We start from the raw sequence: 14,171 nt of genomic DNA, 5'->3' as shown, positions 1-14,171 counted from the left end.
GGCCATGGGCTCAGTGATGCACAAGGAAGCAGCAGCATTATGGATTGTCTGGAGAGGTGGTCAGCCAAGTATCAATGACCTGAGAGAAGGAGATGTAGCTGAGCGATTTGGCCATCAGGACAGGGAGGAAGAGGCAGAGTTTAGAAGTGTGGAAATCAGTGACCTGATTTGTGAGGGGGCCAGGAGAGGAAGGAGTTGACGATAACGCTGAGGTCCTGAGCCTGGGTGGCAGGTAGGACACCGGCATGTTCAGCTGGTGGGGAGGCTGGAGGAAGTGGAGCAGGCATGGGAGGATAGCTGATGAGCTTGCTTTGAGCTACGCTGAACTTGAGATGATGATGAGCTAGGTGAGGAGTGGAGGTGAGAGGTAGATTTGAGGGTCAGCACAAAAGTGCAAGCAGGTGAGGTCACCCACGGGTGGGGAGCTGGTGGGGACTGAGAACCAAGACCTCTGGGATTACTGCAGCACGGGGGAAGAGGAGGAGGAGGAGGAGCAGCCGCTGAAAGGATGAAGGGCGTAACACACAGGAGCCTCCCGTCCACCCCTACTGTGCCCTCTAAAGCCCCTGGAGCAGATCTTCAGCTGCTCTTCATGACCATAGCCCTACTGACTTCAGTGGCGCTAGGGCCAATTTGCACTAGCTGAGGCTCTGGCCCTCTAGGTTTAGAAATGTTCCTTTGTAACAGTCTCCTCTTGAATCTCTGCTGACTTGCAAAGTAGCCTCCTCTTCCCATCACTCTCCCCTGGATCCAGGTGGATGCAAACTGCCACCTCTCCCCTTCCAAGCTGGCACAGTCTGGCTCCCTGTGCTCCAGGAGAGAGAGTTCTAGCGTTGTTCTCTTTCAACCCTCTTGGTTTCAGTGCTCACATGCCTGTTACTTCAGCAGCACCAGGCTATTTTCATATCATTGCCTGCCACAGTAAAGCTACCTGTGCAGTGGTCAGTAGTAAGACTGCTTAGTGCTTGTATTGTTCATCTCCAAATGCTGCAGGAAGATAGGGTGACCAGATGTCCCGATTTTATAGGGACAGTCCCAGTATTTGGGGCTTTGTCTTATATAGGTGCCTATTACTCCCCACCTCCTGTCCCAATTTTTCACAAGTTGCTATCTAGTCACCCTATATGAAGATTAATGTTCCCCAGTGATAGGTAAGGAAGCAGCATGATGGATATTTTACAGATAAGGGACCTGAGGAAGGCAGGCTGAGGACCTTACAGAGGCTCCAGCAGCAGTGTGTATGGGAGCTGGGAGTTCCTGGATCCCTGTTTCCTGTGCTTGGATCACATTGGATCCTCTGAGGGGAGGGAAGAAGAGTGAGGAACCTCTCAAAACCAAGGTCTAGTAATGCAGGGCTGCCACGAGCATGTCTGTTGGCCAAAGCCGTCGCAGCCCATCAGCCCGCCTGTGGCCCAGCCACCACTGGAGGGTGATGGCGCTACACCGAGCGGCTTTCGCTTACTGATCAGACAGGTGTCATGGGTGATAGCTAGGGCTGCTGATTTGGCAGAAATCACAGCGCCCTCATGGAAAATTCAGTCAGAGTAACGGGGTCTGTGACTGCTCCGCGAGTTCTGGTAAAAATACCCTGACAGAGGAGGAGGGACTGACTGCTTCAGCAGTGCCCACTGCCCCGGCAACCTTAATCCCAGCCCCGTGCTGAGGGGAGAGGTGGCCTGGGGTGGGGAGGGCTGGAGAGTGAGCCTGTCCCGCACTCACTCAAGGCATGGACAGCAGCAGCTCCTGTGTCCCCCCGGCTTGGGCCCAGCTCCCCACTCCAGGTGTTGTGACCCTGCATCCCTCATGGCAGAGGGGCAGCTGGGCCAAACCTGAGTGGGGCTGCAATCCTGAGTGCCACGTCACAGCATCTGGAGTGGGGAGCTGGCCCAGGCCTGCTGGACAGGAGCTGCGGGAGCCACCGCTGCAGGGTGAGTCACGGACACATGCAAAAAAGTCCTGGCCAGATGGAAAAATCTCACTATTTGTGACTCTCTTCCCCACCGTGACATACTTGCAGACCTAATGATAGCTCTGGGGTCCTTCAGCACCAGACATGCAGGTCTCTAATCCACTGGGTTTACAGAGCCGCTTGTCCTACTTGTCACGGTGATGCCATCACAGAAGTTGGGCTGAAGTTTTATTCAGCCGTGGTACATATGAAATACCAGGCTGCACCTAACTCCTGTTGATTTCAGTGGGAGCTAAGCGCCTAAATACCTTTGAGGATCTGGGACGACTTCTCCACCTGAGACATCTTAATAACTTTCCCAACCACGCAGAAGGAGTTAAAGACAGGGTTAGAATTTGGGATGCTCCCAGTACCTAAGAGCTGTTTCCGGGTACATTAGTGGAATCTGGTGTTTCCAGTGGGGGAGTCCGGGTGCCTAGATTGGATGATTGGTTACAGATTCTGTCCACGCCCGTGCAAATGTATCATGTTTCCAGGATTTTCATGATCCTTTCAAGGTTAGATCGAATTGGCATCAGGAAAGGCCTGCTCAGCAAGTTTGACATAATCCAGCGGTGGAGGATGAATTTACAGATAAAGAGTTAAGAACAAAAATAATACGATATCTTTTTTCTTTTCATGAGGCATAGTATGAAAAAAATATTAACTTTCTCTAACCACAAACGTTCATTGGACTTGCCATCATTGCAGACAGAGTCACATAGGCTGCTTCTGGAACAAATTTCTCCTGGGAGAAGAAAGTAATTTATTGTCAGAGGTGATTCCTTGGTTGAATCCCTCAATCCTGACTGTTGATTGGTACGTATTCATAGGGAACCAATTGCCATGCTGTCTATTTGCTAATGAGGCACTCATTGTTTTCTACTGAGTACAGCGAGTGATGATTTGATCTGATTATGTTTAATAATTTTTTCCCCTTTTATTTTAATATTGTTCTGGCAATACCTGATTGCAAATTTTTTTTGTTGTATCCAGCACCCCCTGAAGCAAACCGGCCATAGAACCTGCTGTGCTGCTTTTGTTTGGAAAAACAGAATAAAAATTCTTCTTAATCTAAAAAGAAAGAGGAATAGATTTGTGGGGTTGCCATTGGATGCTATTGGCCAATTGATCTGTTAGAATCCATGTGATTGCTTACCGGATAAATAATTATAATTCCTGCATATACACAAAAATATTTTCTAAAGAACTGTTCTGTAGTTACATTGAAGTGGACAAAATCAGTGTGATTTTATGTTTTAACTAGAGCTAGTTGGAAAATTGTTTGGGGTGTTTTTCAGTGAAAATTTGAAAGCTGAAAAATTTCAATTTGGAAATGCATCTGCAATATCTAGTGATTTCCTTCCCCTGGCTAGGCTGACCTACATGGTCTGACTGCATTTCCCAGGATGTAATCCAATCCTTTTAGAGAGAAGAGGTGATGCATCATGGGAGTCCCAGGTTGTGGTGTATCATGGGAGATGTAGTCCAGCTGGGAAGCCTGGCAAATCAAGGAAAATGGAGACATGAGGCAAACAAACTACAACATCCATGAGTCACTAGCAACATAACCAAATTAAAATATTTTGGATTTTAGCTACATTATTTAGGTTTTCAGGCTTTGATTTATTTCAAATGTATTTTTCTGGTGCAAAGCAGACACTTTACACATTTAGTTTAGTCAAAAACCCTATTTTCCATCCACAAATTTTCAACCAGCTCTAGCTTTAACTTAAAAATAGCAAAGAGCATCCTTGAAGGTGGATGAAACAGTAAAGCAGGGTATTGCTGAGACCAGATCTCAACGTGCGCAAGTGTCTTTATGGGCAGCACAGAAATGCTGGAAAAGCCGCTCCGGTTTTCATCCTTTGCCAGAACACCTGTGGATGGTCCCTTGTCACTAGACTTATGGGGGATGTTGTGAGGCTTCCATGCAGACAAAGACAGGGTCTGAGCCTGAGTTTCTGTGTACCCGCAGCTACCCCGGACACTGATGAGAGCTCCGAGGGCTCTAACCTTCCCGTGATCAGGACGACTACTGCATTTCAGCGCTTGGAACTATGCCCTGGGATGATGATAAACACAGATATCCCTTGGCTGAAGGATGTCCAGAGGGGCACATACCCTGTGATGCAATAGGACTGGCCAGGAGGAGTGAGGGCCTGAGGCTGTGATCGTCTCTCCTCCATTTCCATGTGCTGGCAAGCTGCAGTAATGCCTCTGCTCTTTCTTGTGGCTCGTTTCATAATACATGCTGGCGGCTGCTCTTGCTTTCCGCAAGTGGCTTTAATAACTCCCTCCCGCCCCTCCGGGTTGAATGTATTAAACCCTTCCCTCCTGCCCAAAGATTTAAAGTCTAACATTGGTCCCCAACAGAACAGAATTATTAGGGTTCCTGGGAATAGCATTGCAGATCCAGGTAAGCCATAAAATTTTGACGTTGGTGTCAAGTCAGGCCAAGGGGAGGGTGGGTGGGAAATTGACCCAGCTCCCTCCAAACAAATTGCCAGCAAAGCTATTAGCTCCAATGCAGGAGGCATGGTGATCTCAGAGGTCACTAACTGCCAGTGAGAGATGCTAAAAAAACCGCTTGCCCTGGTTCTTCCTTGCTTTTCCTTTTATCCATAGACTCAAGCCAATGCCAAGCATTGGGTTCAGACCCTGAATTAGTTTTGTCTGTTCTGCAAGCTGCCTGTTTCAATTTGTTTGCAGCTAGTTGGGCTTGAGTTGGTGGCACTGGATTGGGAGCGCCCCAGGAGAAGGGAGGGTGAGTCGACAACGAAAGTTGCAGCACTGGTATTTGGGGATGAATTAAGCTGAGCTGCACCGGCTGTATCTCCTAACAATAAATAAGTTAAAAGTAGCTTCTCCCCTTCCATTGTTTCCATGACCTAGATGCGTTCTGGAGATTGGAATCAGTGTCTCTCCAGGTCATGGTGTGGTGGGGATTTGTGGATTGGATGTTAACACTGCTCCGGTCCATGCTGTACTTGCTCTGTGGATAGAGAGCTCTTTGATCTCTGGGGCTGTCAATCCAGGCACTGATTTTGTGTTGGCATTTCCAGAGGCTGGCGAAGTCCATTGCATAGAACACAGCTATATTCTCTCACCTGTGAAAGTGACGGGAGGGTGCTGCAGCCAGCTTCCACTGCTTCCCCAGAGGTGTTGCTTCTCTTGAGTTAGACGTTTGGTTTATGGACCGGATAGAGGTTCCCTCGTGCCAGGGTCGCTGTGTTCCTGCCAAACTGAAAGACGAATCAAAAGCAGGAGATGGAGGCATAACAAGATCAGTGGCCAGAAAATGAAGTCAGTAAATTCCAAACTAGAAACAGGACCCATTATTTTTTTTAACAGTGAGTTGCATTGCCCATTGGAAGAGGTTATCGGATTATCCTTCACATGGATGTATTCCAAATGGAGTGCAACATCACAGAGAGCATGAAAGCATCTGATATCAATAACGAGCAAATCTGCTGCTGAAAAGCAAAGCTTAGGTCATTGGCAGGACGCAGCTAAGGCCCGTATTGTCATCACTGATTCTGGGATGATTAGAGCTGCCTGGTGGGGTAAAATACGAGCATGGGGTTACGGATTTCACGTATGCAGAATGAATTTGTTAAAACACGGCCTCCACTTTGGGGGGATGCTTGGTCCGCAGAGCTGGCCTATCGTTCCTGGCTAGCACTTCCGCCAGTGATGCTTCTCTGGTGAGTGCATTCACGAGAACTGGGAATAAAACCAACTGAATGCCTAGCAAAAACGGAGGAGGTTAACAGCATTTGGGTGTGTCAGAAAGGAAGGAAACCAGCTGGGGAAACGGTTAGGTGAAATCCCTGTGTTGAGCAAGAGTTAGTCACGGTCAAGGAATAAGCTTGGCTTGTCCTGGATCATTGATGGTAGAAGTTGTTGAGAAGCGAAGGCCTTTTCCAGCAAGAACTGAAGTGTGAGGTTAAGCAAACGATGGTGCAGCATCACACTAAGAAAGGTGGTTCTAGCATGGGACTGGAAATCAAGACTCCTGGGTTCTTTCCATAGATTTCCTACTGACTTGCTAAGGGTCATCACCTTAGGCAGGTCACCTAACCTCTTGGAGTCAGTTTTTTTTTTCATCCGAAAGGAAAAAGAGATTAGTACAGACTTGAGCCTTTTCAGTGTGTTTGGGGTCTCTTTGTTTTAAACAGGGACTCAGTGTTGTTCAATGGTATTGACCCTGCACACAGCAGGGAAATCTGCATATCAGATGGGATTTTCAAAGGTCTAGAGAACATCCGAGGGGTGTTTTGTGCCTATGGGGGAAGTTTGATAAAGTGCAGAAATCTTTCATTATCATTGCTGCTTTTTTTGTTCACCCATCCAACCCTGATCTCTATTCAGTCACTTCCTGCTCCCAGCCAGACCCTGATCACTAACTGCTCACAATGGTCCCTGAAAATCCCTGCCCAAATTGGACTGTAACTTCCTCCGGTGCTGGGCCTTGTAGTTTCCACAGCACCATGGACACCGACAGCACTGTACAAACAGTAACAGCGCAACTGTTCCTAGACCCAGCATTGCCAACCCCACACATTCAAAAATTGCCAGCTGGACCTCCAGTAATCTTGATGTTGTCTTTAAAAAACCACAAGATTTTTTTTAAAACATAAATGTTCAGGGAGCTTACATTTTTCTTCTGCTGTTTGAACCTTAAGGGTTCATGTTTTCACACTTCTCTTTGCAACCAGAAGGCCTAGAGACTTGTCTTTGTTTTGAGATGAAAGCTTAGGTTCTTGGGTATTCACATGAGTCCAGGATCTGGGAACTTTAAGAGACTATTGTGAAGCTTGCTATAAAATTTCAAGAGTTGGCAGCACTGTGGGCATCAGAAGGAATCTTTCGTTGGCCATTGATAAGAAGAGGGAGGGAAGTATTTATTTCTAACACGCAGAGCATGAAGTGAATCATCCCATCTCCCCTGAGTAAATGAAGCACTGTGGCACTGGAGTGAAATGTAACACTCGGAGAGCTGCTCTTTGCATAACTCTGCTGTGTTTCCCTTTGCAGAGCACAGCATCTCCAAGAAGCATGCTGGGTCCAATCTGAAGCTTACAGATGGTGGGCTCAGACACTGATGACGTGATGTTCTATGATTTAGTGCTGGGGTGCTGTAGAAATACAGGAAGTCCCTGAGCCTTCTCTGTCCTCTGAAATATTGCCCCACTGCAAATTGCAGAGCAGGTGCGCTGAGAGCGCATCCAAACTCTTCGCAGCTGGAGGCTTGTTTGCCAATGTAAGGCCAAGATCCTCAGCTGGTGTAACTCCATTGGCTGTGCTGACTTGCACCAGCTGAGGATCTGGCCCTTATGCCCTCAGCTGGGTGATGGGGGCTGATATGTGAGTGAATTACGGTAACGCAGAGTTGAATAAGAGGAATGGAGGAGTATGGTAAGCTGAGGGTCAGGTCTTGCCAGGCCAGGAGATCTCTGGGGAGGCTGGAGAGAAGGTCACGAGGAGCAAGGCAGTACTGAGATGGCTGCAACTGTGGAGGTCGACTTATATTGGCATCATTTGCTTGTTAGTTTCATCCTCACTCAACTGGAGGTTGGCTTATACGTGGGGTGACACAGGTCCCTTCAGTAAGGTAGGGTCCCCCCCACATAGCATTTCAAGTGTTTCCCTGGCAAGCAGCCTGCACTCTAGATTCTAGTGAATTCCTGTTTTTTAGTAATGACAGCGCTGTCCAAGTAACGATCCTTTAAAAAAAAAATACAGTTTATCATCATAGATAGATCCACAGATCTCACCATGGGTCTGCAGCCTGCTTGCAGCTTTGGGGGCAGAAACCAGAGCTGTCAGGCACTGTCAGTGAGACCTGTCACTCTCCTAAAGAGCCTGTCCATCTGCTTCTGCCTTCATAAGTTGCAGCGGGGTGGATGATGGATGCCACCCTGGCTCTTTCCCTGCCCCGCTACAGGGCACTAGGATCTTTCTTTAAACCGACCCCAATATTTTCAAAGCAATTTCTTTGTGTGGTTGGGCTCGGATTGTTTTTAGTTTCTGGTAGATATAATCAGACTCAGGTATTTTGCTTCCATCAATAAGGACCTGCTGCTTCAAGCTTCCGGCTCCTCTTCCCTTCCTGTTCCATGGCTGAGGACACTAAAGGGAAACGGGCAAGAAAAGCTTTGTTCCTCTCCACTTACTGAGAGTACCGGCCCTCCATGTGGACATCCCCTAGGACTCCTTTGTACGATCAGAGTGCAGCCATGGAATGGGTTGGCCTGTCCTGTCCCCGCATTCTGGCCCTTGCACTCAAGCTGCTCAAGACATGATTTTTGTTCCCACCAAAAATGTTGATGAAAAAGTTTGAGTCGTGGAATTTAAAGCCAGAAGGGACCCCCAGATCTTCTAGCCTGATTTCGTGTAGCTCACAAGCCACCACCGCCACCCAACACCCGCACACTGAACCCAACAACCAGAATGAGACCCAAGTGTTATCGCCCACAGAAGGCTATTATGTGCCACAGGAAGGACTGAAGTGCCTGAGGCCCTGCATTAAATTATTAAATGAGATGTACTCAGATAATCTTGGCAGGCGACCTGCATCCACACGCTGCAAAAGTGTTTCATTGAAAACCCGACAAGTTTTCTGACCAAAAATAGAAATTTTTTCAGGTTTTTGGTTTTTTTCAACAACCCCCCCCCCCAATTCCCACTGAAATTTCTGTTTTGACCAAAAAGTCATTTCTTTTGTAACCCCCTTCCCGCTTCAAACATTTCAAATGAAAAAACTCAACCTCTGCTTCAGATGTTCTTCTGTCAAATATGGAAGGCAGCGCTGCTTAGTGGATAGGAGAGGGGGTTTCTTATCCCATCTCTTCCACTGCACTGCAGTGTGACCTTGAACTGTTTCCTCTCCCCTCCCTGACCCCTTTACTCGTCCTTCCTATTTAAATTGTGCACTGTTTGGGGCAGGGACTGTGTCTTATTACGTGCTTTGCAGAGCATCAAGCAGGAGTACTTCTAGGCATTACTGTATTGCAAAGGGCCTCAGATCAGGCCCACCCAGAACAACTGTCCTTTTTATTGGCATATGAGAGAGTCTCATGCTCTGCAGTGGGCAGCTCTGGTTGTCAGTAGCAGATTTGAAGGTGATAAGGAAAAGACATAATAAGATCCTTTGGCTGGAAGCTGATGCTTCAGACTAGAAATAAGGTGCAAATTTTTAACAGCGAGGGAAATTAACCATTACATAAGAATAAGAGCATAAGCACGGCCAATATGGGTCAGACCTAGATGTCTGTCTAGATGTCTCAATAGAGCTGCAACCTTGGCACCCAGCACGCAATTCACCATGTGGTTCTCCTCATCATCACAAACCCAACTATTTATATTTCTAATGATCCAATCCCCCTATTACCTGTCTCTTCCTAATAATGGGGGTCCCTTCCCCCGGAGGGGTATCGTCACGGTATCCTCTCGCACTGAGATCATCTGGAAGGAGAGTCCCAGATATAGGCTCATTTCCTCCACTCCAGCTTGATCTTCTTCCTCAAGACTTTTATCCTCTCAAACAAGGGTCAGTCTGGGGGTGGGACCACTCTGCTATATCCCAGAAAGTCTACTCTGTGTACTTCTCTGTCTCCTGTAGCTCCTCCAGTTCAGCCACTCCAGTCTCCAGAGTCTGTACTCGGTCTCTGAGGGCCGTGAGTTACCTGCACCAAATGCACACACCTGCCCACAAGGCAGGTAATTGCACATGTTGCATTTGGTGCAATAAACTGGACAGCCCCCACTCTGCTGCTGGATTATTTTTACGCTTGCAGGGGTCTGTCTTTGTTTGTTTGTTCTTCGTTTTTTTTAGGGGGGGATTATTGGCCTAAATTGATGATATGTCTGTTAGGTATATCTGCCTCCCTTGCAGAACTCCCGTGTTTGCTGCTCCTGTTCGCTAGCCAGCCATTGGAATGACTTATCTAGGAACACCGTGGAGTCTCCATGGCTTGTGGTCTTTAAGTCAAGACTGCCGTCTCTCTAAAAGAGTTGCTATAGCTCAAACAGGGCTTGATGCAGAAATCGGGTGAGGTTCTATGGCCCGTGTTATGCAGGAGGTCAGACTAGATGGTCACCACGGTCCTGTCTGGCCTTAGAACAGGGGTTGTCAAACTGAGGGTCGGGACCCCTCACTGGGTCGCAAGGATATTACATGGGGGGTCGTGAGCTGTCAGCCTTCACCCCAAATCCTGCTTTGCATCCAGCATTTATAATAGTGTTAACGATATTAAGAAGTGTTTTTACTTTATAAGGGGAGTCACACTCAGAGGCTTGCTGTGTGAAAGGGGTCACCAGCAGAAAAGTTTGAGAACCGCTGCCTTAGACTGTATGAATGTATTCCTAGAGTTGCTGCTTAAATACCCTATGCCGTACTTGCTGTGGACAATTGGCAGATGCTTAAGATGGAGGGGTTTCTCTTTTGCTGGGGGTGATTAGACCCCCGTCTGGCACTGCTCCAGAGCTGCAAGACACATTGTAGGATTTAGGGACCTTTACTATTCAAAAGGAAAGGAAAGTACAGCTAGAAAGGGAGCAACCAATTATGCTGTTCTCTAGCCTTGGGCTGCTACTAAACAGCTGCAGCATGACTTTAAATTTTTCCAGGTGATGCCTTGCCTTAGGCAACAAGAAATACAACAACTTAAATCATCCTAACCAGGGCTGATAATGAGTTCAATAATGTGAGTCGGCATGTTATGTACTGTAATTGTGTAATTGCCTTTAACAGGTGTGTGGGTTTGGCAGGCAGAATGCAGCACCTTTTGAGAGACCGCTGCAGGAACTTGTGCTGCGTCCTGTTCTCTGTCCAAGAACGTAGAGGAAGCTAGGCCAGCTGCTGTTCAAGTGAGCAGCAAAACCCCCACTGACTTCAATAAATCCATTCTGGGGCTGAACTAGGAGCCCTGAGTGAAAATGTTCCCAGGCAGGTGGTTAAAGAAACCAGACTTGACTCATGAGGCTGAGCAACATCTGCTGTATTTTCCATTATTTTCCATTAGCTTGAGAAGTTGCTATTGATTTGTTCCGATGGTTTGCTGACCCTGCTGGGCAGAGGTGTGGGGGATGAGAAGATGAGTTATCCCAATTGCTTAACAACACAGATTTCATTCAGGAATACTGCCCTGCTTACAGCTTTTTTTTTCTTTTGAGTCTTCATTTAATGGATGCAAAAAAGACCAGACTTTTGGTTCTGAACTCTTCACCATGCCAGGGGCCGTCTCATTCTGCAAGGTATGTACTTATGGCCTGGAGGTCAAGAAGCCAATGCCATCTTCCATAACAGTGAGAGAAACCATGTTGGATAAAGTAGCCATGTAACTTAGCACTGAAGTGAAGTGTGTGTGTGGGGAAAAATGGGAAACGTAGCCTAGTAAAAATTAGAAGCTATTATATGCTGTGATGTACTAGCGTTGGGTGTATGAGCGAGTGATGTCATCCTGTGGGCTACTTGTAGACAAGGGATATATTACTTCTGTCTGAGGTAGCACAGTGCAGTGGTTAGGGGGCTAGACTGGGACATGGGAGATCTGGGTTCAACTTCCTTCTTTATCACAGACTTGCTGAGTGATAAAGTGGGGCAAGTCACTTTGTCTTTCTGTGTCTCAATTCCCCACCTCTAAATAGACAAGGCGATTAACCATTGGCACAATTTACCAAGGGTCATGGTAGATTCTCCATCACTGGCAATTTTTAAGTCAAGATAGGATATTTTTGTGAAAGATCTGCTCTAGGAATTTTTTTTGGGGGTGGGGGTGGGGGGTGGGGTGGCATTCTCCGGTCTATGGGATGCAGGAGATCGGACTAGATAATCACAGTGGACCCTTCTGGCCTTGAAATCTAAGGATAGCTGACAAAAGTGAGAATGTCATGGTTACAGGGCAAGCTGCACTTCCGGCCCCCTGAGGGGCAGCGCCTCAGGTCTTGGGCCTCTTGCCCATTTTCTGCCTGCAGGTGGAGTTCCCCGTTCTTTCCCTCTCAGACCATGATCTGGTGACACCACCTGAATGTTGTTCTGCAGATCCGACTGGGTGCAGGCACCCGCTTTTGTTCCAATGGGGAGCCAGTGACCTTAAGACTACGTGCTTTTTATTTAACAGTAGGAACAAGCACTAGAGGAAAAATGATTTTACATCAACAAACCAGCCTATACACATCTATCTTACCTACCATCCCAAAAGGGCTTCCTGGTCTAGATTCTTCAGACACACCCAGTGGGTTCCTGGGTCTAATTGTGGTTTCCCCTGCACTCCCCAAGACACTCTCTGTCCTGTTAAACCTTGCCAGCCTTCTTTGTCCTATAGGAGGCTTATTCAAGTCTTTGTGAGCTTTGGCCCGTGCTGGTCGATCCAGTCTGGTAGACTTAGTGGGGAATTGAGCTAGCTTCACTGGGCTAATAGTCTTTACACTGTCCCTTTAACAGTCTTCAGTGTCAGATGGTAGCTGTCTAGCTCATCCTTTCCTTCTTCCCTCTGCTTTCACTGAGTGAGAAAGACTTAAACCCAAACACAGAAAACACCATCCCAATAGCAAGGCCCAATATGCAGCAGTAATAAATTCTCACAAGGCAGTTCCATATTCACTAGAGGGAATAATACATTCCCCGCCTTACTGGGGTCTTGTGAGCAGAAATACAGTAAATAGCGCAAGGTTCTCAGATACCTCGAGGATAAGGGCTGCATAAATGCCTACAGGCTTTTCTATGGGGGAAGGTTTTAGCAGTTATTCAGGTATCGTTCTACTGGTATAGAACAACCCCTCCAGCGTATGGCTGCTCTGTTATTCTGCTATAAAAGGGTTGTTTTCAGTTTAACTTACATGCTGTCCCAAGCAGCATGAGCTAAACTGAAAAAAAAGGTACTCTTACACCAGAATAAGTTATGTACTGGTGGTTACACCAGGATGGCTATTTCTGGTTAAATTCACACCTTTGGTTATATAGAAAAAACTTTTCCATATAGACTGGCCAGGGATGGATAGATACTGTCACCTAAGGGCACCCTGAAGTAATAAAGGCCTGTAATTTTTAGCCCCTAGAACTGTAGGACCAGCGTTCTAGCCCCAGCTCCCCGTGTGTGTTTTAGACAATAATTGTTTCTTGCCTGCAGCCTTTAGATTTATCTTACTGTAATGTGTGTCTGTGTGTAGGCGTGTGTAGGGTGCAGTACTTCACTGCAGTATGCAGGCTGGCTTGCTGTATCAAACACTGAGCGCTGCTGAGGTTCGGATCATGCTAAGCTCGGAGACGCTAAGTGATAGCAGGGGAGGGAAGCAGCTGAAATCACTACAAGCCTACATGCTCATTTGGTTCCTTTTGTGGTTTGAGGAAAGAAGCCAAATTGACCTTCAGGTCTTTTATGAACTATGAATTCCAGCTCTTGGGTTGAGCAAGAGGAACACTGTCCCTGCTGCATGCCTGCGGTGATTGGTGCACGCTGGCTCTCTCGTGACTTTCCCCAGGCTTAGTGTAAGAAGTATGTGGTGTGTGCCTGGTGGTGCCTTTCCCCTGGATCCCGCAGTGTCACAACCCAGGTCGAGGAGGAAGGAGCATAGCACTTGCATGGTGCTGCTCTTGTCTAGTCATTCGGGGCCTGTTTCTCATTTACGCCAATGCCCCTTGGCACCGCCCTGGCAGTGTATAGGAGTCTTCAGGTGTGTGTAAGTTTACTCTCCTTGTAAGGCCCCGTTTACTCTAGTGTAGGGCCAAGAGGGCGATTGTGTAGATAAAAATCATGCCCTTGCTCTTCAGAGCTGCTTCTGAAACAGACGAGGTTTGTGTGGAATGTGGTCTCTGCTCTCCATATGCCCACATAACCCCTGTTAATTCCCAGCTGGAAAATCACGCTGCCCCCCGCTCAAGCGATTAATGAGCCAAGGGAATGTAAACGTGTGGGACTCACCCCTGTGGCACCTCCTGGTGGTTGTCTCAGGAATTAGTTCTTTTTCAGCTTCCAGAGCGCCCTCTGCAGGGCCAGGGTCCCACTTGTAGGTGGCTCCATGTCCCTCCCAGACCCCGGTGCCCCTTTACCCTGTGGCTGCCCCCTGGCAATACCCCCACCAGTCTCTATGGGTCTCCCCTCTCTGGGAAACCCCCAACCCTCTAATCCTCACCTTGCCTCAGTCTGGGCTACTGCCAGCCATCACCAAGCACCCGCTCACTGGGGCAGACTGCAGTGTAAAAGCCACTCATCATAGG

General features: G+C 47.6%; 1 protein-coding gene across 1 annotated transcript in view; it reads left to right on the top strand.

Annotated features, from left to right (window-relative positions):
* The window catches only part of ZBTB47 (zinc finger and BTB domain containing 47), a 96,232-nt gene that overhangs the window by 43,947 nt on the left and 38,114 nt on the right, over nt 1-14,171 (top strand). Inside the window, exon 2 of the mRNA XM_075062168.1 lies at nt 10,707-11,209. Coding sequence (XP_074918269.1) covers nt 11,183-11,209 — 27 coding nt within the window. The 5' untranslated portion in view covers nt 10,707-11,182. The remainder of the gene's footprint in view (nt 1-10,706; nt 11,210-14,171) is intronic.

This window comes from Chelonoidis abingdonii, chromosome 2, assembly GCF_003597395.2.
Source record: "Chelonoidis abingdonii isolate Lonesome George chromosome 2, CheloAbing_2.0, whole genome shotgun sequence".
Lineage (NCBI taxonomy): Eukaryota > Metazoa > Chordata > Testudines > Testudinidae > Chelonoidis > Chelonoidis abingdonii.
This window is presented reverse-complemented; position numbering and strand designations above follow the sequence as displayed.